Here is a 21,786-nt window from a genome sequence, read left to right as displayed (position 1 = left end):
ACTCAGGGGCATTCCCACTCTGCCAGAAGTTCAGGTGAGACCAAGTGTGCTGGGCACCTTGAGCAGGTGAGCCAGGGGCCTGGTGAGAGAAGGCCCCACCGTGTGTGTGGGGTCAGCCCAGCTCTGTGGTCAGTGCCTGCATCTAGAAGTGGCTGTCAGAAGGTTTGGTCATTGCTGTACAGTGGGGTCCCCCGGATGCTCACCCAGCTTGCATTCTTGCCTTTGTCCTGAGTAAAGCTGTTTTTACTCAGGACTAGTGGGAAGAACTCCTCTTTATTGGTAGGGTGTAACAGGACTGGCTGCTGCTCAGGTTGGGTGCTGCGGTGCCTCTGTGCTGCCGTCCACACGCAGCAGGCCCTGAGCAGACCCTGCGTGAGCCCTGCCTCGCTGCAGTGCTGGGATGCAGGAGAAGCTGGTGTCAGCCTTGCGGCCACAGCTCTCTCTCTGTCCTTCTCCTCCCACACAGGCTGAGGATACCAAGATGCAAGAGATCATGAGGCTGGCTCATGAATTTTTGCAGAATTTCTGTGCAGGCAACCAGCAGAATCAAGCCTTGCTGCATAAACACATCAACCTGTTTCTCAACCCTGGGGTAAGGCGGGAGCCTGTGTGCATTTCCCTGGGTGAGGAGTTGGGGGCGGGGGCAGCACGGTCTGTGCCGCCGGGCGCTCTGGAGGTTGTTCCTTCCAGAAGGGAGCATTCCGACCGCCTGCCTGGAGGACATCCGTGCACCCTTCCGGGGGTGCATAGGAGTGGCAGGGGAGGGCAGGGTGGTGGGGACAGTGGCCTTTGTTTCTGCCTCTTGGTCCCATTCCTCATTGTGTAAACCTCAGCTGCACAGAGCAGGGGCTCCTTCTCCACCTGCTCCCTGCGGACAGGCCTGCCGTCCGCCCACAAATGCGTATCCACAAGAGACAGCATCTGTCACGCGTTCCAGTTAGTTGTGTGTGACTTCAGTTTGTTCATTGAGCATGGTATGTTCTCTAGAGAAAAATAGCACCACCTTCTTCATATTATCGTGCGTCTCGCTTTTCTCCCGGGGTGCACTGTGCTGCCCTTGCAGACTGGAGAGGTACAAGATTTCCTCATTGTTCTTCACAGCTAAGTGGCGTTGCAAAGAGTGGCCATAGGGTTTTGCAAACATTCCTTCGCTGGTGGGCGTCCAGGCAGGGTCTGGATTTTAGCTGATGAGCAGGGCTGCAGAAGACACCTTTGTGCTCATGCACACGCGTCCACTCCTCAGCACTGGGTCGTGGCATGGACCTACCTGTCACGATGAGGAAAAGAAAAGGCAAGAGCTAGAAATGTAGAAGCCTCTGCTTCATACCAGACATAAAAATCAGGAGCTGAAAACGTTGTGTGAAAAAATAAGAAGTGAATCTTTTGAAAGATACGATGAGAATGTCTTCCTCACTGCGTGGTGAGCACAGCTGGCTGATGCACTGCCGGGAGTACACTAATTAGAAAGGAAAATCGTGTCAAGTTTGTCTTCTTCAAACTGTCATCAGCTGACCCAGTTAGGGACCAGGCAGAGAGAGGAAAGGCGTTTGCAGTGCACACATTCAGCCGAGAATTCATCCCAGTGTATTTGTAACAAACAGCACCTGGCTTTTCAGATGGGCAAGAAGGGAAAGATCACGACACTGCAGAGGAGCTCCCAGGGGGCTGTGAGCAGGATGAGGTGGTCATCAGAGAATCGGTGAGGTGTGACCGCCAGTACTAGGTGGTCGCAAGGATGTGGGAGAGTCGTGATGTAAAAGGTAGATGGTTGGTGTTGTGCCTTCTCAAGGCAAGTGTAATTTTACTGTGACCCAGCAAAACCCGGGAGAAGTGTGTCCCTTCAGTTCACGCACAGGCACACCCAGAGCAGTGCTGTGGGGAGCATTTGTCACGCACAGGAGGCTGCAGCTGGGGCTGCCCCGGTGCCCTCTGGCCGTGGACTGGATGCAGGCATCATGCAGACTAGCGTGCGGGAGGACACATCCGTTCCTACACACAGCTTCCGTACCTGTCGGTGGGAAGAGTGTGTGAGGTTTGGGAGCAGGTGACACTCCCCTGCAGCCGCAGAGGCGGGAACAGTCAGTGGTGGAGTGGGACAGGGAGGCTGTGCTGTTGCTTGGTCCAGGGCTCGTGCTTGCTTCAGTCCCTTAGCTGGGCACTCAGGATTGTATACTTTCTATGTTTGTTACCTGTCACTGGAAAAGTTGAATAAAAAAGAACAGACTGAGATGGGGAGACCTGGCTCCCAGTGTTGAAAAGCTTCTCTGCTCTTAGTGCATTCTTCTCTTTGTCCCTCGGCTCTGGCCCCATGTCCCTGACTGGCCTGTGTCCCCTGTGCTCACTCCTGTAGATCCTCGAGGCCGTGACGATGCAGCACATCTTCATGAACAACTTCCAGCTGTGCAGTGAGATCAACGAGAGAGTTGTCCAGCACTTCGTTCACTGCATAGAGACCCACGGCCGCAACGTCCAGTATATAAAGTTCCTGCAGACTATCGTCAAGGCAGAAGGGAAATTTATTAAAAAGTGCCAAGACATGGTCATGGCCGAGGTGATGATTGTGGATTTCTCTTCGCCTCCATCTGTTGTTCTGTAGAAACCTAAAAAGTTCTGTCATGTTAGCTGTAGGAAGGCCCCTCTTCGGGAGTCCAGGAGAGGTTGGGGAGAGTGTATGTGCACATGCCTGTTGGGTTGTGTGTGTGCATCAATGCTTGTTGGCGAGTTTTGGCTGTTGACAGAGAAGCACAGGTCTTGCCTGACACAGCAGCATTCAATCTGCCTGTGTGAAGGAAGGCTGGCTGGAACTCCTCTGAGAACAGACAGATGCAGCGTAGTTAGGGCCCTGCTCGACGTCCTCCTGCTGCGGATTAAGACGTCGCCTCTCACCATTCCCCTGACTGAGGTGATACAAGAGCTTCTGCTTGGCAGTTCACGAGGAGACGCTGGTCTGTGCGCGAAGGAAAGCCCTGCCTGCTTCTCTAGGGGAAGTGCGTGTCTTGTGACACAGGCACTGGAGAGAGGTGCCCGGTTCCATGGTGTGGCATTCTTCCAGCTTTTTAAAGAGGAAAACCTTGAGTGAATCTGCCTGGTGCTTGCTCTGCAAGCCGCGTCCGTGTGGCAGCCCAGTGACAGGTGGGGCTGGTACGATGAAGAGAGTAAGTTTGACCTGCGATTCGAATGTCACTGTACCCTTTCTGCTGTGGGGCCCTTGGGCAGCTTTTCTGTAGGAGAAAGTGCAGTGGTGTGCACCTGCAGGAAGTGATGGGCAGAAGTGAGAGGGTGACATCTGCTGGACACTTGCTGCACTCCAGGCGCTGTTCTCGGCAGCTGGACTGACCGTGCCCTTCATCCGCACAACAGCACCTGACTTGGGTGTTGCCCTTGTCCCCGATTTACAGATGAGAAAACTGGGCACGGGGAGGTCCATGAGCCCACGTGGAGTTTCCTTGGCGTCTGGACATACAGTTGTGTTAACGAGCAGCGGATGATGATCATACTTACTTTGCCTTCTGTGGCAGCCCCTCATGGCTTTGTTTCATGTAGTGCCGCAGTTGCTTTATTCCTTGGGATTGGGTGAGAGACCACTGCCTCTGGGACAAGTTATCAGTGAAAAAGGCTGGAGTCTTTGTTGAGTGTTGAAGAGAGAGCACAGCTTAACTAGCAGTGGATCCTTGCTGACTGAAGAGGCAAGACAGTGCAGGAAAGATTTGTAAAGGGGGTACTTCGTAAAGCATAAAAAGGTGGGAGCATTTAATAAAGAAGAATTAGCCTGATTGTTGGGTGTGGACGTGCAGGTGCAGCTGTGCAGTTGGTATTCTGCATGAATGCCTGTGTGCAGACTTTCTCTGTCCTAAGTGTTTGCAGGACCCCTGTCGTCTTCCTGCATCTGTGCGTTGCAGTTATGTTGCTGAGGGTTTGTTCAGTTCTCCATGGGAATGGGATCCCAGTGTACGCAGCTGTGCCGGTGAGACAGGTCTTGGAAGGTGTGCTCAGAGCACGTTGCTTTCTGCTGACAGATACCTCCAGGCCGCCCCAGCCTTGCTCCTCCTGCAGCTGGTCATTCGAGGCCGCCCCAGCCCTGCAGGGCCGCGGTGTGACCCAGCCCTGTTCCTCCTACAGCTGGTCAACTCCGGAGAGGATGTCCTTGTGTTCTACAACGACAGAGCATCTTTCCAGACGCTGATCCAGATGATGAGGTCGGAGCGTGACCGCATGGACGAGAACAGCCCACTCATGTACCACATCCACCTGGTGGAGCTCCTGGCCGTGTGCACCGAAGGCAAGAACGTTTACACGGAGATCAAGTGCAACTCCCTGCTCCCGCTGGACGATATCGTCCGCGTGGTCACCCATGAGGACTGCATTCCCGAGGTGAGTGCACCCGTGCCGGCGCGCCCCCTCAGCTCTCTCTCAGCAGCGCCTGGGGCCTTGCCCTGCAGAGCCCCACAGTGTCCGTGTGGAGACCTGCAGCTGATGGGAATTTCAGTTCACTCAGAAGATAGACCCTTGAGTGTGTGGTGTGTATGGTAGGAACGCAGGGGACATTGGTCTTTCCTCTGTGTCCTTCAGGCAGCTAGCAAGCTCCTGCCTTATGGAGTTGACTCATTGTGACAAGCAGAGGAGAGCAGGTGATTGAACTTCAGGGACGGGAGACAGAGTGCATGGGGCACAGGTCAGGTAGGTGTAAGGCTGTATCAGTCATTCTCTACCACAAAGCTGGCCACAGCAGTGATGGTTACCACAAGAAACAATGTGGCAACTATAAGCCATCATAAGGAAGTTAAATAAACTATAATTCTACCACACACAATAAGTACATGACTTTTTAAAGGTTAATTTATTTATGTGAAAGGCAGAGTGGTAGAGTCATTTTCCAAATGCCCGTAAGAGTGGCACTGGGCCAGACCAAAGCCAGGGGCCAGGAACCCCATTCTGGATTTCCCACATGGGTGGCAGGAACTCAAGTACGTGGGTGGTCATCTGCTGCCTGTCAGGTGGATTAGTAGGAAGCTGGATCAAGCACAGAGTAGCCCAGCCTTGAACCTGACTCCTGAATGTGGGATGTGGTTGCCCCTAGAAGCTGCCTAACCCACTGCCCCACAGCCCCTGCCCACCTGTAAGATTCAGAGCTGGTGCTTCTGGACCTTCCTGTTCCCGTTTCTGTATGTTGGTAACCGAAAGACAAAGTCTTCTCTCCTAGTGTGTTTAAAAATATACACTATTTCTTTCTACTGTAAATTAATGAATTTGGCATATACAGCATGTATGGTATCAGATATCTGTACTATCAAAAATATCTGTACTGTTTGGCTTTTTTTTGAGACATCCAAGTATCACAGATGATGAAAAAGGAAGAATCTCCCAGCTTGTTTCCTCCACCCACCCCACAGAAAGTCTTTATCATGTCCTTTGATATCCTTCTAGAGTTCTGCATATAAGCACAGTGTATACGCCCTATTGCCCCATCCCTGTTTGGTACTGTAGCACTGTCGCTTCTTCCGTATCAGTCCCTAAAGGGATTACAGATTGCTTCTTTATAGTTGCGTACAATTCCAGCCCTTGAATGTCCCCGGTTGTGTTCTGTGAGTGTTGAACTAACGATATCTAATGAGATAACACATGACAGTCAGTAGTTACAAGAAGAAAGGGTGGCATGTGTGTCACACGCCTGCCTGTGTGTGCAGCGTGGTATCCGACGTCTGGATTCTTGTAGGTGAGATAGGTGGACGTGATGTTTCAGCACAGATTCAGTTTGCACTCCTGTTAGTGCGGTAAGGGAGCTAGAGTGTGTGTTGCAGGATTGCTTGGAAAAGAATTAGAACAAGTGTTCGCTTGCTCTTGACCCTTCTTTATCTGAAACACAGCAGGAGGCAAGACGTAGTAACTATCCATTACCAGGAGGATTATAAAGGGCACAGCCCCGGGACTTGCACCCAGGTGAAGAACACAGAGAACGGCATCCCGTGCTGCTTCCCTGGGAGGGCACCCTGCTGCACCCTTGAACTGTGGGGTTTTGTTCGCCAGGCTTTGTTCTTCCTTTGTGACTGTGGCACCCTGACTGACCTGGCCCAAGGTCCGTCAGTCCCAGCAGGGGCTCGTGGTGTCCTCTCAGGCTTCATGTGCTCTTTCCCTCGGTCTGCAGGGTGACTTGGCCTTCTCTCCTCCAGTCCTTTCAGTCCCAGCTCTTGGCTGCCAGGATCAGCACAGTGCATGTGTCTTGGCCCAACATGCAGTTCTGTGTGCTGTGGGTGTGCCCAGTGTGTATACTTCTTTCTGCTGTGTGCATCCTGACCCATGCATACATTATGCCTGGTGCACGTGTCCTAGCCCCTACTTAGGCTTCTGTGCGTGGTGTGTATCCCATGTGTGCATCTTGGCCCCTGCATTCACTGTGTGTTGTGTGTATGCCTGGTGTACATATCCCGTCCCCGTGCACACTTCTCTGTGCTGGGCGTGTGTGTAGATGTGGACGTGCAGGGTTGTGGGGTGCAGGTCTTCACTGTGACTCGGCAGGGCTCTGTCGTTGCTGGTCCGTTCCACTTGCCTCCTTCCGCCCTCCAGGGCTCCTGCTGCTCCACAGCGTGCCCACAATGCCCACAAGCACATCTGCTTGATTGCTTTCCGTGTGGCGGTATCTCAGCGTGGTTTAAATTTTAAAAACTTTATACAGATACTTACTGTACAGTTCCCGCCTTTAAAGGCTACACGTCTGAAGTTTTCAGGATATTCTGACTTGCGCAGTCCCTGTCACAGCTTGCGCCCGCTTGCAGCCACTCTCTTCCTGTGTCAGCACCCCCAGCCCTGGGCATCAGTGAAGCTTCTTTTTGACTTCACGGGTTTGCATCATCTGCACGTTTCCTTTGAATGAAACTGCACTATGCGGTCTTCTCTGTTGGGACCCTTTGGTTTCGTGGGATTGTTTCAAGGTCTGTGCCAGGTTATCTCACATGTCAACACTTGGTATCTTTTTATTGCTCAGTGGTACTCCATTGCACGGTTCATGTGGAGTTGTCCTTACGTACTGAGTTGCTTCCACCCTGTGGCTGTTGGGAACAGTGTAGCTCTGAATGTCCCCGTGCAGGATTTTGTGCGGACGTGTTCCCGCTGGTCATGGTGGCTTCCATGGAACGTTAGAGGAGGTCCAGCTCTGCCCTGTCTCGAGTGCTTTCTGGACACACGATGTTCCTCTAGGAACTGTTGGGTTGCTGTTTTCCTTCACGTTCCTCATGGGCTGCCTGTTGCTCCCGGACAGATCTGTAGATGGCTGGGGACGGCGTATCTGCTGCAAGCATGGCCCAGCCCGCACCGTTTCCCTTGCTTCACAGTGCCTTTTGAAGAAGAGGACTTGTTTACTTTAGTGCAGTCAGACTTCCCTACTTCAGTGGTCAGAGCTTTTGCATCATTCTTTGCTTTGAGGTCATGAAAATATTCTGTTCCAAAGCTTTTTTTTTTTTTTTAACTTCACAGGTGTGTGTATTGAAAACTAGCACGTCAGAATGCAAGCCGGCGGGAAAGGGAGTTGGCCGTGTCTGTCTTGCTTCTCACACAGGAGATGTGCTCATCAGTCCCACACTTAGATTTGAGTTTTCTTGAACCTTGTCTCTGTGGCAGGTGAAAATCGCGTACATAAACTTCCTGAACCACTGCTACGTGGACACCGAGGTGGAGATGAAGGAGATCTACACCAGCAACCACATGTGGAAGCTCTTTGAGAATTTCCTGGTGGACATCTGCAGGGTGAGGCCTCCAGGGGTGTGTGTGAGCGTGTGTGCACGTATGTGTCACGTGGCAGCCCGTGTGGATGTGAGGAAGATGGGTATGCCTTGTGGGAGATCATGCCATTTCAGGACCGACGTGTGAGTGAGGACCTGGGGCAGGGCCAGTGGCCTTGGTCGGGTGGTCTTTTCCTTGACCACACGTGGCTCAGAGGACACGACTGAGCGCGAGCACTCCCTCCTGCAGTTTGGTGTTGAGGACTCTGCTGAGTGCTCCTCTCCGTTGGCTTCTCTCCTCCCCCAGAGCTGGCCGGGCTTCCAGGTGTTTGACTTGGTTGTACCCTGAGCTTCATGTTTGTTCTACAGCCAGGAGACCGCTGTGTGGCAGAGCACACTGTCCATGGAACTGAGCCGGTGAGGTCGGTCCCGAGATTACTCTTAGGATAGTTGTGAGCCACGTCCCAGTGTCAGAGTCTGACGTGAAGAGGAGGAGGTGCGTGGGGGTCTACCAGAACATGGTGTCTTCTGCGTCACTGTGCAGTTCTCAGTGTGAGGCAGGAAGCCTGCGTGGACTTACTTTCCTTCTAAGAGAGAACTACATTTAATACTGCAGTGTTGTCCCTCCCTCCCTCCCTCCCTCCCTCCCTCCCTCCCTCCCTCCCTCCCTCCCTCCCCCACACACACACACTCAGATTTCTCCCAGTCTTTTAATCCAGTAATAGGGGGCTTTGGGCCATATCTTTGTGGGTTTTTTGTTTGTTTTTGTTTTTTAAGATTTATTTTCCTTTTTTAAAAAATTATTTATTTATTTGAAACACAGAGTTATAGAGAGGCAGAAGCAGAGAGAGAGGTCTTCTGTCTGCTGTTCACTCCCCAGATAGCCTCAATGGCTGGAGCTGTGGTAGTCCAAAGCCAGGAGCCAAGAACTTCTTCCAGGTCTCCCACGTGGGTGCAGGGGCTCAAGGACTTAGGCCATCATTTACTGCTTTCCCAGGTCATAGCAGAGAGCTGGATTGGAATTGGAGCAGCCAGGACTTGAACCGGCGCCCATATGGGATGCTGGCACTGCAGGCAGTTGCTTTGCCTCCCACACTACAGGCTCCAGATTTATTTTCTTTATTTGAAAGAGTTGCAGACAGAAAGGGTAGAGTTAGAGACAGAGAGCTCTTCCATCTGCTGATTTACTCCCCAGCTAGCTGCAGTGAGCAGGGCTCGGCCAGGCCAGAGCTAGGAGCCTGGAGCCTGATCTGCAACCCCCCACCACCTCCGCCTAATTTTTGGAATTTGGAAAGTTTTCTGGTTAGGACCGTGTGGTGTATGTGTTCAGTTCTGCATCTGTCACAGCCCCTGGTGGCACCCACACAGCCGTGAAGTGCGTTGACAAAGCAGCAAGTCTGTGCAGTCCAGCTGTGTTCATGAAGCAGCCCCAGCCGTAGCTTGCTGACCCCTCTGCTGCCTAGTCCAGGAGCTGCCAGCCCGGACTCCTTTCCCTCTGTAAATGCCTCCTCACGCTGCAGACAGCGCCAACATGTGTCCACGAGGCTTGGTCGGTTTTTCTTTGCTTCATTCATTGTTTATGACAGAAGCAAATTTGGATCTAATTAATGAATTTGGTAGTAAAACCTGACTTAAAAAAATCCAACCTCCTAAGTGGCCAGTCTCATACAGCGGAGTTGAGTAGGGTGCAGGTGAAAGCTCAAGTGAAAGCTGTGGTCTAGACTTGCCAAACACGGGCACGAAGCTGCAAGCGATGGCCTTGGCAGCCCTGCGCCGTGTGAGTGTTGTGTGATTCTGCACCGCAGCGTCCACACTCGTTCTGCTTTTCCCCCAAGATCGGTTTTTTATTCTCTCTCTTAAATTACGGCCTTCCAGCTCTAGTATTTTTTTTTTTTTTTTTTTTTTTTTTACAGGCAGAGTGGATAGTGAGAGACAGAGACAGAGAAAGGTCTTCCTTTTTGCCATTGGTTCACCCTCCAATGGCTGCCACAGCTGGCGTGCTGCGGCCGGCGCACCACACTGATCCGAAGGCAGGAGCCAGGTACTTATCCTGGTCTCCCATGCGGGTGCAGGGCCCAAGCACTTGGGCCATCCTCCACTGCACTCCCGGGCCACAGCAGAGAGCTGGCCTGGAAGAGGGACAACCGGGACAGAATCCGGCGGCCCGACCGGGACTAGAACCCGGTGTGCCGGCGCTGCTAGGTGGAGGATTAGCCTATTGAGCTGCAGCGCTGGCCTCTAGTATTTCTTTTTAAGATTTTATTTATTCATTCAAAGTTAGAGTTACGGAGAGACAGTGAGAGAGAGAGGGAGAGGGAGACAGAGAAAGATCTCTCCCATCCTCTGGTTCTCTCCCTAACTGACCACAAGGGCCTGGAGCCCGGAACGCCATCTGGGTCTCCCACGTGGGTGGCAGGGGTTCAGGCATTGGGCTGTCATCCGCTGCTTTCCTGGGTGGTCTAGCAGGGAGCTGACCTGGAACTCGACCAGCCAGGACTCCAGCCGGTGCCCTTAATGGGATGGCAGCACTGCAGGTGGTGCCTTCATCTGCTGCCCACAGCTCAGGGCCCCTTTTGTTGTGCTCTTAGGGAAGAGGTTAGTGACCTGCAGGCCTTTGCCTTCCAGTTGTGGGGTCATGGTTTCCTTTCCTGTCCTGTCCTGTCCTGTCCTGTCCTGTCCTGTTACTTATTTGAAAGAGTTACGGAGAGAGAAGGAGAGACAGCTGGTTCAGTCCTCAGATGGCTGCAGTGTCCAGCACTGGACCAGGCTGAAAACAGGAGCCAAGAACTTCATCTGAGTCTCCCAGGTGGATGGCAAGTTCCCAAACACAGTAGCCGGGAGCTGGATCGGAAGTGGAGCAGCCAGGTCATATGGGATTCCAGTGTCACAGAAGGCAGTTTGACCCACTGTGCCGTAGCACCAGCCGCCAGGGTCATGGGCTTCTTGCTGTTCCAGGGTAGTTTTAGCTGTGAGGTTTACAAGCATGTGGTTGCCTTGCAGGCCTGTAACAACACAAGCGACAGGAAGCACGCGGACTCGATCCTGGAGAAGTACGTTACTGAAATTGTCATGAGCATTGTCACGACCTTCTTCAGTTCTCCCTTCTCGGACCAGAGCACAACTCTGCAGGTACAGCAAGGCAGGGTGCCCTGGAGACCCTCAGTCGTGGCGCAGGTGCTGGCAGGTGGGGTGGGGAGCACTGGCAGGGAGCCACCTTGCAGAGCCCTGGCTTTTAGAGTTTCTCTTGGGTAGGGAGGTATCCAAAGTTGTCTGCTGCCTAGTGGCTGTTGGTTGTTGATTTTCTCCATAAAATCCTTTGTTGTTTTTTTTCCCCTCCATCTCGTCCACCCCTTTGATCCCGTGTTAGAAAACCAGCTCTCAAATTCATGCTCCCAGATTATTAGCACAGGATATGTGTGTAAACACCCGGGAACCGCTCTCTCATCTGAGGGCACACGTGCCTGCTGATGCTCACAAATGCTGTGGCCAGAGCAGGACGCTGTTCAGCTGTGGCTGCACGCTGCCTGCGTTTCGCAATGTGCAGTATTCCTAGGGACTGGTGGCGGCCACAGGGCCAGCGATCGAGTGCAGTGCGCACAGTTGCCAGCTGCCTGACCGTTGTTGGGGCCAAGGCACACGAGTTCATGGGATGTCCTCCCCGAGCACTTTCCTGCCCGGAACTGCCAGGAAGCTGCTTTGCTTAGCAAGGTAGGATCTGCTTCTCTAATAATAGGAAGAGACAGTTTCCATGGCAACTCCCATTCTCCTATAGGTCATGAGATGATATTGCAAAACCAAACTGTCAGAGTAAATCCACCGCAGGAAACGCAAAGCTGTTAGCCACATCCTCGCCCCCTACTCTTTCCTTCTTAGCCTGCTCTGTTGCTAATCCATTTTTGTCCTACTGACAAGGAGGAATTGTCAGGGAGGTAAGTGTTCGCCATAAATGTTACAAATCCCTAGCGAGGCCCGTGTTGTACAGACGTGTTGAGAGTCCAGAGTCCAGTTTGGTCAGGAGGTGCCTTAAGAGTTTATGGAGTGTGGATTGCGAGCAAAACGACTTGCAGTGCTTTCGCAGTCTGTCTGATTTGGTTTCCTGTTGAAAGGCTGCCCTTAGCTCCCTGGCTGGATCGACCCTCCCTTCAGTACTTGGGAGGAAGGAACATGAACTTGGGTTTGGCTGTGTTTTGTTGAAGACGTCAGTGGATTCCCAAGTGGTAGCCAGAAATGTGGAATCCTGGGAGCAAGAGTGGGACCTGTTTACTCATCCTTTGTACTCGCGGAAGGGAGCAGTAAATACAGGTTCAGAGGAATGAGCTTCACCAGAGGACACTGCTTCCTCAGACTGTGGGGTTCCCATCCCCATTCCAGCACTCGCCACCCAGCAGGGCCAGTCATGAGGCCACGGGTGACTTCACAGGGTCATGGTCAGGGGCAGCTGAGGGATATAAGAAGCACTTGACTCCTGGCCTTGCTGCTAGGGAGTGCTTGGGAGAAATGGCAAGGCCCCTACTTGGCTCCCTTGGAGTCAGCACAGGGACCACTACACCACTCAGAGCTGAACTTGAGGTTTTCTCAGTCACTTCCATGGAGTTGTTGGAAACCCGTCTCTGATGAGAGGCAGCAGGTGCACAGTGGAAGGGCTGACCTAAGGAAAGTACAGGACCCGGCCCCCAGGCGCCCTTGTGGGAAGAGTGGTTGCTCGCTGGCTTCCTAGGGCTGAGGTCCACTCTGCTCTGCGGTTCCTCCTCAACCCTTCATGCTTTCTCGTGCTGTTTCTGGGCCATTGTGCTCATCTGTGTGGAAGGGGACTCCTGTGTCGCAGAACTGGCACCAAGGCCCAAATGAGCTCCTTTGGGGCACCTGCAAGGGTACTCCAGAAAGTTCATGGAAAGCCAAATTAAATTTTTTTTGTACATAGTTTTGAAATCCATGCGTGCAAGGGGTCCTCAGAAGGTTTGTGCAAATGCATTTTTATGAAAACACTGCTTGGATTTAAAAGACTTTCTGCATCAAAATAGACATAGCTTTTCATTGCATTTTTCCACGAGCTTTTCAAAGTATCTTTGTACTGTAATACTCTCTGTAACTAGAATTCAGCTGAACCATGTGTGCAGGGAAGGTTCTGAAGGTTTTCTCATCAGTTTTTAGACTTTCCTTTCCCACCAGCACTTCCCACTGTTTTTCTTTCTTAGAAACCTCCTGAGAGTTTTTCAGCACTTTCGTACTGGCTGCTGCTGCTGCTGCTTTTTTTTTTTTTTTTTTTTTTTTAAGATTTATTTTACTTTGAAAGAGTTAGTACAGAGAGAGAAGGAGAGGCAGGGAAAGAGAGAGAGGTCTTCCATCCACTGGTCCACTTCCCAGTTGGCTGCAACGGCCAGAGTTGCGCCAATCCAAAGCCAGGAACCAGGAGCTTCTTCTGGGTTTCCCATGCATGTGCAGGGCCCCAAGCACTTGGGCCATCTTCCACTGCTTTCTCAGGCCATAGCAGAGAGCTGGGTCAGAAGTGGAGCAGCTGGGGCTTGAACTGGCGCCATATGGGATGCCAGCACTGCAGGCTGTGGCTTTACCTGCTATGCCACAGTGCCGAACCCCTGTTTTTTTGTTTGTTTGTTTGTTTTTGTTTCTGTTTTCTTTTAAGATTTGTTTTACTTATTTTAAAAACAGAGTGACAGAGAGGGAGAAACAGAGTGATCTTCTGTCTCCTGGTTCACTCCCCAAGTGGCCGCAGCAGCCATTGTTGGGCAAGGTTGAAACCAGGACCCAGAATGTTGTCCAGGTCCCTTACACAGGTGGGAGGAGCGCAGGTACTTGGACCATCTTGTGCTGCCTTCCCAGGTGCAATGGAAGGGAACTGGATAAGAAGTGGAGCAGAGGGGACTAAAGCCAGCCCTCTGATATGGGGTGCTGGTGCCCCAAGTGGTGACCCAAACCACCGTGCCACACTGCCAGCCTCTCCTGCTGTTTTCTGGGTGGCATTTTGTCCCTCATCTCCCCCAGCCATGGGTCGGAGGTGTAGCTGATCTCACAGAGGCATCTTTGCCTCCTGAGTCTGAAGCTCCCCTTTGGGACCGAAATGATAAGTTTTGGTGCATTCTCAAAGTCAGTGTCAAATTGATTGAGGGGCTCTTTGAGTTTCTGTACTCTGAAATGCGTGCTGATGTCTCCCTTTGTGGAGAGAGTAATTCCTCTGCTCAGCTAACTTCTGAGTGCTCCTCTGTAGTGAGTGTCTACGCACAGGGCCCACCAGAGCTCCCTGGTCCGTTACATCATTGAGAGTCTCTGCACAGGGCCCACCAGAGCTCCCTGGTCCGGTACATCATTTAGAGTCTCTGCACAGGGCCCACCAGAGCTCCCTGGTCCGTTACATCATTGGGAGTTTAGCACAGGGCCCACCAGAGCTCCCTGGTCCGTTACATCATTGAGAGTCTCTGCACAGGGCCCACCTGAGCTCCCTGGTCTGGTACATCATTGAGACGTTGCAGACAGAAAGAGGTAAGCAGACTCAGCTGAGATCGCTTGTCAGTTTGTTTCTGCTGATGCCACTGTGGTGCTGCTCAGGGTGTCGTGTCTGGAGAGCTGCAGGGTCTGTGTGCCTCAGTCCGCGTGTCTGTACGTGGGATGGAGCCGAAACTTGAAGAGCGGTTTCCAGAGTCACTTAGCTGGCCAGTGAGTGGACAGAGCACTGTCCTCACAGTGCCAGTCACGGTGCTTAGTGCCCTTCCTGAGCTCAGATGCACTTGATAGCATCGAGCTTCTGTGTTGCCTAACTGCTTCTGCAGTTCTTCTCCCTTGGCCAGGCAACTTCCTTTTAAAGATTTATTTATTTATTTGAAAGGCAGGTAAAATTCAGACAGAGAGAGAGAAAGGTCTTCAGTCTACTAGTTCATTCTTGAAATGGCTGCAACAGCTGGGGTTGGGCCAAGATGAAGCCAAGAGCCAGGAACTCCATCTGGTCTCCCACCTCGGGGACAGGAACCCAAGCACTTGAGCCATTCACTGCTGCCTTTTCAGACAAATTGGCAGGTGCTGGGTCAGGAGTGGAGCAGCCGAGACTTGACCTGGTGTTCATGCGGGACACCAGTGCTGCAGGCAGTGGCTTAACCTGCGGCACCTAACACTGGTCCCACATCAACTTTATGAATCTGGCTACAGCTCCTGTCCAGGCACACTTTTGTGCCACTTGCTCAGGGGTCCCTGGGCCATGGTTCAAGGCAGCACGTGTTTCTGGTCCGATCACAGGTGTCTGCCAGGGACAGCCTTGTGCTCACGCTGCCTCTCTCTTGCAGACTCGCCAGCCCGTCTTTGTGCAGCTGCTGCAGGGTGTATTCAGAGTTTACCACTGCAACTGGCTGATGCCAAGCCAGAAGGCGTCTGTAGAGAGCTGCATCCGGGTGCTGTCTGACGTGGGTAAGGCCTCTGTACAGTGTGGCTGTCACATGGTGGAAATGAGCCCCCTGTTGCATAAGGAGTGTCTGCTGTGGCTCTTGCCAGGTGATATAGGCAGAGCCTGAGCTAAAGCCATCATCTTCTGCTTCCTCAGCCTCCCTCTTATCTCCCAAGCCAGATTCACCCCAAGTAAGAGCCAGGAAACCCCAGAGAAAGGCAGTCTTGAGAAGCAAGCTGCCATGGCTCTGTGTTGGGCAATTCTTGGCGAGTGGCAGTGCACACAGCTCACCTGAGGGCCCAGGAAGTCTGCCTGTCAGGATGTCCAGTCCAGCAGAAGCGTGTGACCACACAGAAGTGCCCCCGGAGAGCCGCCCTCACAGTCCGGGGATGCCTCTGCTCAGAAGTGGACCTCCGGCCCCCTAGCCCCTGTGTCTCACCTCCTGCGGCAGCTCTGAAAGGAAGCTGACAGAGTGGCTCCCCTCCCCAGCTCGTCCCTCCGTTCCGCTGGGTCCCTGCCCTGTGAGGCCCTGGCGGCGTTCGTGTCCTGCCTGCAGTGCCACGTGCAGAATGTGACGCCCTCCTGGTGGCTGGCGGGGAAGTGTAGATGGCACTGCTTGGGGCCCAGCCCACTGCAGCGCTCACGGGTGTGTTTCTGTTTGTTCCTTACGTGGCAGCGTCTCACAGTGAGGTGACGCTCTGGAAGTGTGTGCGCGGCAGGGTCACGGCAGGAGTGGCATGAGCTCTGAGAGACAGGGCCGAGGTGGCGAGCGTGGGTGGCCCTGTGCTCTCCACACACCTGCTCATCCTCAAGACGGCTGCTTGAGACCAGAGCCGGCGTGGCAGTGATGCTCGCTGCAGGTTGGAGCTGGTGAAAATCTGAGCGAGCTCGAAGTGTGCAAGGCTCAGTAGAGAGATGCACTCTCCTTGTTCTTGGTGGTGGTCAAAGACAAAGCGGGCTGATGTCAGCATAAAAACAGCACAGCCCTGGGCGCTCGTACACCCCAGAACTCCGCCTGTTCCCCTTGGGAGTCTCGTGGCTAAAACCACTCCAAGGGCACTTGCTGCAGTTATTGAATGGAAATAGAGCATTCCGTGCAGAAGGTTCTAGCTGAGGTCATTCATGTAAGATTTAATGTAATTTATTTATTTGAAAGGTAGAATTCCAGCCAGAGAGAGGGAAAGACAAGAATGGTCTTCCATCCGCTGGTTCCCTCCCCAAATGGCTGCAGTGGCCAGAGCTGCGCCGATCTGAAGCCAGGAGCCAGGAGCTGCCTCCGGGTCTCCCACGAGGATGCAGAGGCCCAAGGACTTGAGCCATTTTCCATTGCTTTCACAGGCCATAGCAGAAAGCTGGATCAGAAGAGGGGGCAGCTGGGACGTAAACCGACACCCATGTGGGATGCCGACATTGCAGGTGGAGCCATAGCCCATTATGGCACAGCGGCAGCCTGTCAAAACTTTCTAAACATTTATTTATTTGAGAGAGAAGGAGAGGGAGACATGTGTGCGCATGTACACACACACACACACACACACAGCTGTTATCCGCTGACTGACTCCCCAGAGGCCCACAATGGCCAGGGCTAGGCTGGGCTCATTCCAGATCGCCCACATGGGACTCAGCTACTTGGGCCATCATTGGTGCCTCCTAAGGTCTGAACTAACAGGGATCTGGACTCAGGAACTTGAACCAGAGATCGAACCCAGGCGCTCCAGTGTGGGATACTGGAGTCTGAATCACTACCTAAACCCTGAGGCCCAGTGCCCATCCCTTTATAATTCCTAAAATGCACACCCACCCGCCGCCCTGTGAAACTGTTGGTGAGGAAACACTTTGAACTTCAGCTCTGGCTTGCCCGCACTTGATGAGCAGGGAGCATTTTGGTGTTGCTCCCAGCTGCTGTCCCCCACAGCTCACCTCGGAAGCTCTCATCTACAGGTGGGTGGGGCTGAGATGAGCTCCTGCGGCTTCGTAGGGAGCAGGAGACAGGCCGGCCCGGGACAGGGGAGGGGACTCCTCCTGTGGGTCCCACATGCAGGAAATCTGTAGATGTTGTGAGTTCACACATTGTCTTTGTCCTGTGCAGCCAAGAGCCGGGCCATTGCCATTCCTGTGGACCTGGACAGCCAAGTCAACAACCTCTTCCTGAAGTCCCACAACATCGTGCAGAAAACAGCCATGAACTGGCGTCTGTCCGCCCGCAATGCTGCCCGCAGGGACTCGGTGCTGGCGGCTTCCAGAGACTACCGGAATATCATTGAGAGACTGCAGGTAATGCAGTGCCGAGGCAGTGCTACCTGTCCAGGCCCATGCTGGGTCCCACACACAGCTCAACTCCCGCCATCCAGGGGACATGGGTGCTTGGCTTTAGTCAGTGAATGACTTGCCCGCTGTCATAACACATGGAGGATCATGGGCACAGAGATGCTTGAGACAGGAGAGGTCCTCAGAAAGTCACGATCATCAGAGGTGGTTTGCAGATTCACAGATTTCTTTGTGAAGACTGAGGTCTCTGCTCGGACAGGGGAGGAATATTTAAGTATTAGAAGAGGTGGCTTGGAGTAGCACCATCAAGGTTCGTTTCTTTCATCCATCTGGGATGGTTAACCTGTTAAATCGGCAGGCACACACACTGAGTGCAGATGAGTATGAGAATGAGCCGGGTGATGATGAAAGTGCTGCCCAGTGGGACCTGGATCCTCCCCTTTTCCTTCCGGTAGCCGCAGGATGTCTGCTCTGAGTTTGTTCAGGCGTGGTCTCGGCCACATCCTGCATCCATGTTGTAGCCCTGCTGCTTAGACGTGGAATTGGCTTGAGTGCTCGTGCCTCCCTCTGCAGCAGCGTGCCCGTGGTGGAGTCAGCCTGGTCTTGAAGGGCTGTAGCGTACGCTAGCTCTGTGTGTCTGTGGGAACGTGCCACAGCGGTGACTGGATTCTCTGACTCCCTGGAGGTTGACTGGGCTGAGGCAGGTGTTTCTTGCTCAGGACCTTCAGTGAAACTGCAGTTAGGTGGTGGCTGTGCAGGCCTCATGGGACTGTGCTCCTTTGCTGTTGAACACTGGTGTTCGTTGTCAGCAGGCCGCTCAGCTGGAGTTGGTGGCTGAAAACCTAGTGCAGCCTCCTCATGTGGTTCCTCACAGCATGCTGCATGGCCCCCAGGATGAGCTGTTCTGCAGAGACCAGCGGAAGCCACGTTGCCTAGCTCGGCCGTCCCACGCTGTCAGTCCTGTGCTTTCCGTCCCGGCTCTCTGAACCTCAGGCAGATTCAGCGCAGCCCTGGGTTAGTGTCCCGTTGTGCACAGTGTGTTATGGTGGCTCAGCTTGGCACACAAGACACTGGAGAAGTACGTAGGGCAGCGCTGGCTTGTGGTGGGTGCTATCAGTTCAGAGGGCATGTTAGAATCGTCACTGTTGTTGCTGTTGTCATCGCTGTGGCTAATGACAATCACCAGAGTTAGGTGGGATAACTGGCCCTGTGAGGTTGCGTAGCCTGCCTGGTGACAGGTGAGTTCAGTGATTTGTTTGTTGGCCCTGTTCTCAGAACGGGCGTACAGTGGCGAGCACAACCAGGAATGGGCTTCGTGGCTATGGCCTCCTTGTCTGGAGGGGCAGTGATGTCCGTCCTCCCATTACACAGATGAGATCAGACAGCGAGGGGCCAAGCGGTGCCAAGGAGGAGGGGTAGTGTGGAGAGATTGGGATGAAGGCCCTCGTCTTGCCCCGAGTGGGAGATGAGGGCAAAGGAAGGCATTGCGGAGGGAGTGGTGTTCTAACCAAGATTGGGAAAGGAACCAGCATGGAGGAAGATGGTCAGGTGGAAGAGAATAGGGGGCATTTGAGCACGAGAGGAAATCAGCGTGGGGCTGAGGCTGGGGCTGGTAGAGGCGGCAGGGATGGCCGGGCTGCTGGGGTCCAGTGTCGGCCCTTGTCAACACAGAACCCCATTCTTGAGCAGAGGTAGCCCGACGGGTGGAGTGCTTCCTGATGCCTCTGCTCTCTGAGCATGTGTGACCTGGACTCAGACTCCATGCAGTGCAGATAAATTACCTGTAGTCTAACAGGTTTTGCGTGCTCTTGTTAGATGTGTTACGCATGTCAGATAAAACACGCAGGTGAGTGTGAGTCCCTGAAGTCACGGGACTGCCTTCCACAGCACAGGTTGTCAGAGAACAGTCGCTGTCAGGCAGTGCACTTGTGTGGGAGTCCCCGGGCAGGAACCCCCTAAGCTAACACAGGTGTCTTTCCTTGCTCGTCACTTTGCTGTCTTTGTCGGTCTCTCCCTGATTGCCAAATGCTGCACATTTGACAATTCAGTGTGAACCCATTGCAGTTTAATTTCAGCAAAACATGGGATTTCATGAAATTCATGAGTGTGGTCTTAGAGAACCCCTGCGGTCCCATGCAGAGGCTGCAGTCAAAGAAGACTTTCCTGGAGTTAAGAAGAGCAACTGCTAAATATGAAGCGTTGCCTGGGGGTTTCCTGCGGGGGGCTGGTGAGCGCCTCACAGGGCTTTGCACAAGCAGCCCTCTTTGCTCAGTGCCGTGCAGCCCCAAGTAAGTCAGGGGCTGCTGCGAAGTAGCCTGGTTGGGAAAATCACCTGCTCTCCCAAAGAAACTGGATTCATTCATCCATCCTTCGCGTGCCCCAAACGCCACTGAGTGGCGACAGTTGTGTACGTTTTGTGAAATACGAAACTCTCTCCGTGAGGTTTGACTTCCAGATAAAGGAGCATTCTGTTCTTCCTTGACCCCACTTGGGTTCCCGACAGAGCTGAATGTGATCTGAGTGGCTCTTCCCACGCGTGTGTTAGGTTAGCCACACCCTCCCGGGATGTCTGCCGTGTGGTCCCTGCCTCCTTCCGGCTTGCTTCGAGTCAGGGTCTGCACCAGGCAGCGAGCCGGGCGCAGCATCTCGTGAAGACGATCTCGCATCTGTTCTCTATCGTTTGCCTTTAAATGGTGTTTGCTGTGCTGGTTTTGCTGCCCGTTCACCTTCTCTGTTTTCCTTTCCTGCAGCTGTGTGTTTTACGTTTGAAGACCATCATGCTCTCGGGGTACATGTATTCAGCATGTTGATATGGCATGTTCTCTTGTGTGTGCTCATGTTGATAAGACTTTGCGTTATGTGATAACTCATGCTCACTGGAAGTAATCAGACAATACCGACAAGCAGCACTGTGGAGGGAGCTCCATTAGGTAGAGCTCCCAACAGGCCCGCCATCTGGAGAAAGCCAGTAGTGATGTTTTACTAGGATTTGCCCTATCCCCTGTAGATAACATTCCAGTTATAGAAACAGGGTCATGGAACCCAGGCTGCCATTTGACCATCTATATGCTCATACTGTGCATATCTTTCCGTGTTGTTAAATAAATTTTTGAGTCATATTTTCAGACACATGGAATGACCCTTTGGGTAGCATAAAATCTCAGAGCAGGGGAGGAGGGGGTTGTGGGTTTGTCTATGCTTCGTTTTTGGTGTCGGGAGATAGACCTTCAGGTAACAGCCAGGCAGTGTCTAATCGCTGGGGAGTAGTGCCAGCCAGTGCTGCAGTGCCTCCCACCCGGCCCGCCTGTGCACCACGCTTTAGGGCAGAAGCCAGTATTCTCCACCTCTGTCTGCGCCTGCGCCGATTCACGCTCTGCTTCCATTCCAGGACATCGTCTCGGCGCTGGAGGACCGGCTCCGGCCCCTGGTCCAGGCAGAGCTGTCTGTGCTCGTGGATGTCCTGCATAGACCCGAGCTGCTCTTCCCGGAGAACACGGATGCCAGGAGGAAGTGTGAAAGTGGCGGCTTCATTTGCAAGTAAGCAGCCCTGTCTGAGGAGCTGCGATGCCCAGGCAGACACCTGCCTTGCTGAGTTTTAGCTTTGCTGGCTGCGAGGTCGTGTGCCAGAGTTCTCATCTCCCCTTCCTGACACGGGTGTGTTTTTAGTGAGGAGTGCTCATTGCAACCACATGCCCGTTCAGTCCCTTTCCATTCCAGTGTTGACAGCACCCAGCATCTGGGCCTCCCGTGACGTCATCATGACCTCACCATCTGCTCCTGTTTTGCTGTTGCCTGGCCTATGCCTCGGGGTGTGATGGGATAGGAATAGCTGGTTCTGTGAGCAGATATCTCCATTTAGTTTTCACCCCATGGTTGGTTGGTCGGCCAGAGAGTGGGCTCTGTTTGGTTCCTGTATCTCTGGGCCACTCTGAGGACTGCAGATGAGGGAAAAGTGTATCAGCCTCCTGAGGTTCTTCAGGCTTCTGGCACGTTTTAGGCATTAAACCAACAGTCCTGAGCGGGTTCAGCTCCTAAGCCATATGGGCAGAAGCCTACCCGGCCGCGTCACCCTGTTGCCTGTCCCTGTACACAGCCGACTCCGCTCAGCAGGTGTCGCTGCTGAGTCACGGTTGCCAGCCAGCTGTGCGTGCGCCCTGGCGTGTGCATGGCCATGGAGCTCTGTTTGTCCCATAGCTGACCTGGGATAGCAAGTTGAAGAGCGTTTTTCTCTGAGTCTCAGGACTTGTGGTTTTCCCACCCAGGTTAATCAAGCACACCAAGCAGCTGCTGGAAGAGAACGAGGAGAAGCTGTGCATTAAAGTCCTGCAGACCCTCCGGGAAATGATGACCAAGGACAGAGGCTACGGGGACAAGGTGCCGCCCTGCTTTGCTGTTCTGTGGGCGGGAGAAGGAAGAGGG

The 21,786-nt window shown here is 53.2% G+C and overlaps 1 protein-coding gene across 13 annotated transcripts in view; it reads left to right on the top strand.

Annotated features, from left to right (window-relative positions):
- Positions 1 to 21,786, top strand: part of ITPR1 (inositol 1,4,5-trisphosphate receptor type 1) — a 297,727-nt gene that overhangs the window by 174,290 nt on the left and 101,651 nt on the right. For all 13 annotated transcript variants that reach the window (XM_070050022.2, XM_070050021.2, XM_070050014.2 and 10 more), the window contains 9 exons: positions 467 to 592; positions 2,351 to 2,551; positions 4,120 to 4,371; positions 7,612 to 7,737; positions 10,713 to 10,841; positions 15,002 to 15,122; positions 17,189 to 17,373; positions 20,756 to 20,904; positions 21,630 to 21,741. In XM_070050022.2, the coding sequence (XP_069906123.1) occupies positions 467 to 592; positions 2,351 to 2,551; positions 4,120 to 4,371; positions 7,612 to 7,737; positions 10,713 to 10,841; positions 15,002 to 15,122; positions 17,189 to 17,373; positions 20,756 to 20,904; positions 21,630 to 21,741 (1,401 nt within the window). The remainder of the gene's footprint in view (positions 1 to 466; positions 593 to 2,350; positions 2,552 to 4,119; positions 4,372 to 7,611; positions 7,738 to 10,712; positions 10,842 to 15,001; positions 15,123 to 17,188; positions 17,374 to 20,755; positions 20,905 to 21,629; positions 21,742 to 21,786) is intronic.

This window comes from Oryctolagus cuniculus, chromosome 10 (genome assembly GCF_051225735.1).
Source record: "Oryctolagus cuniculus isolate XC-2025 breed Fujian yellow rabbit chromosome 10, ASM5122573v1, whole genome shotgun sequence".
Lineage (NCBI taxonomy): Eukaryota > Metazoa > Chordata > Mammalia > Lagomorpha > Leporidae > Oryctolagus > Oryctolagus cuniculus.
The sequence above is the reverse complement of the archived record's forward strand: the minus strand, read 5'-3'. Positions and strand labels throughout refer to the sequence as shown.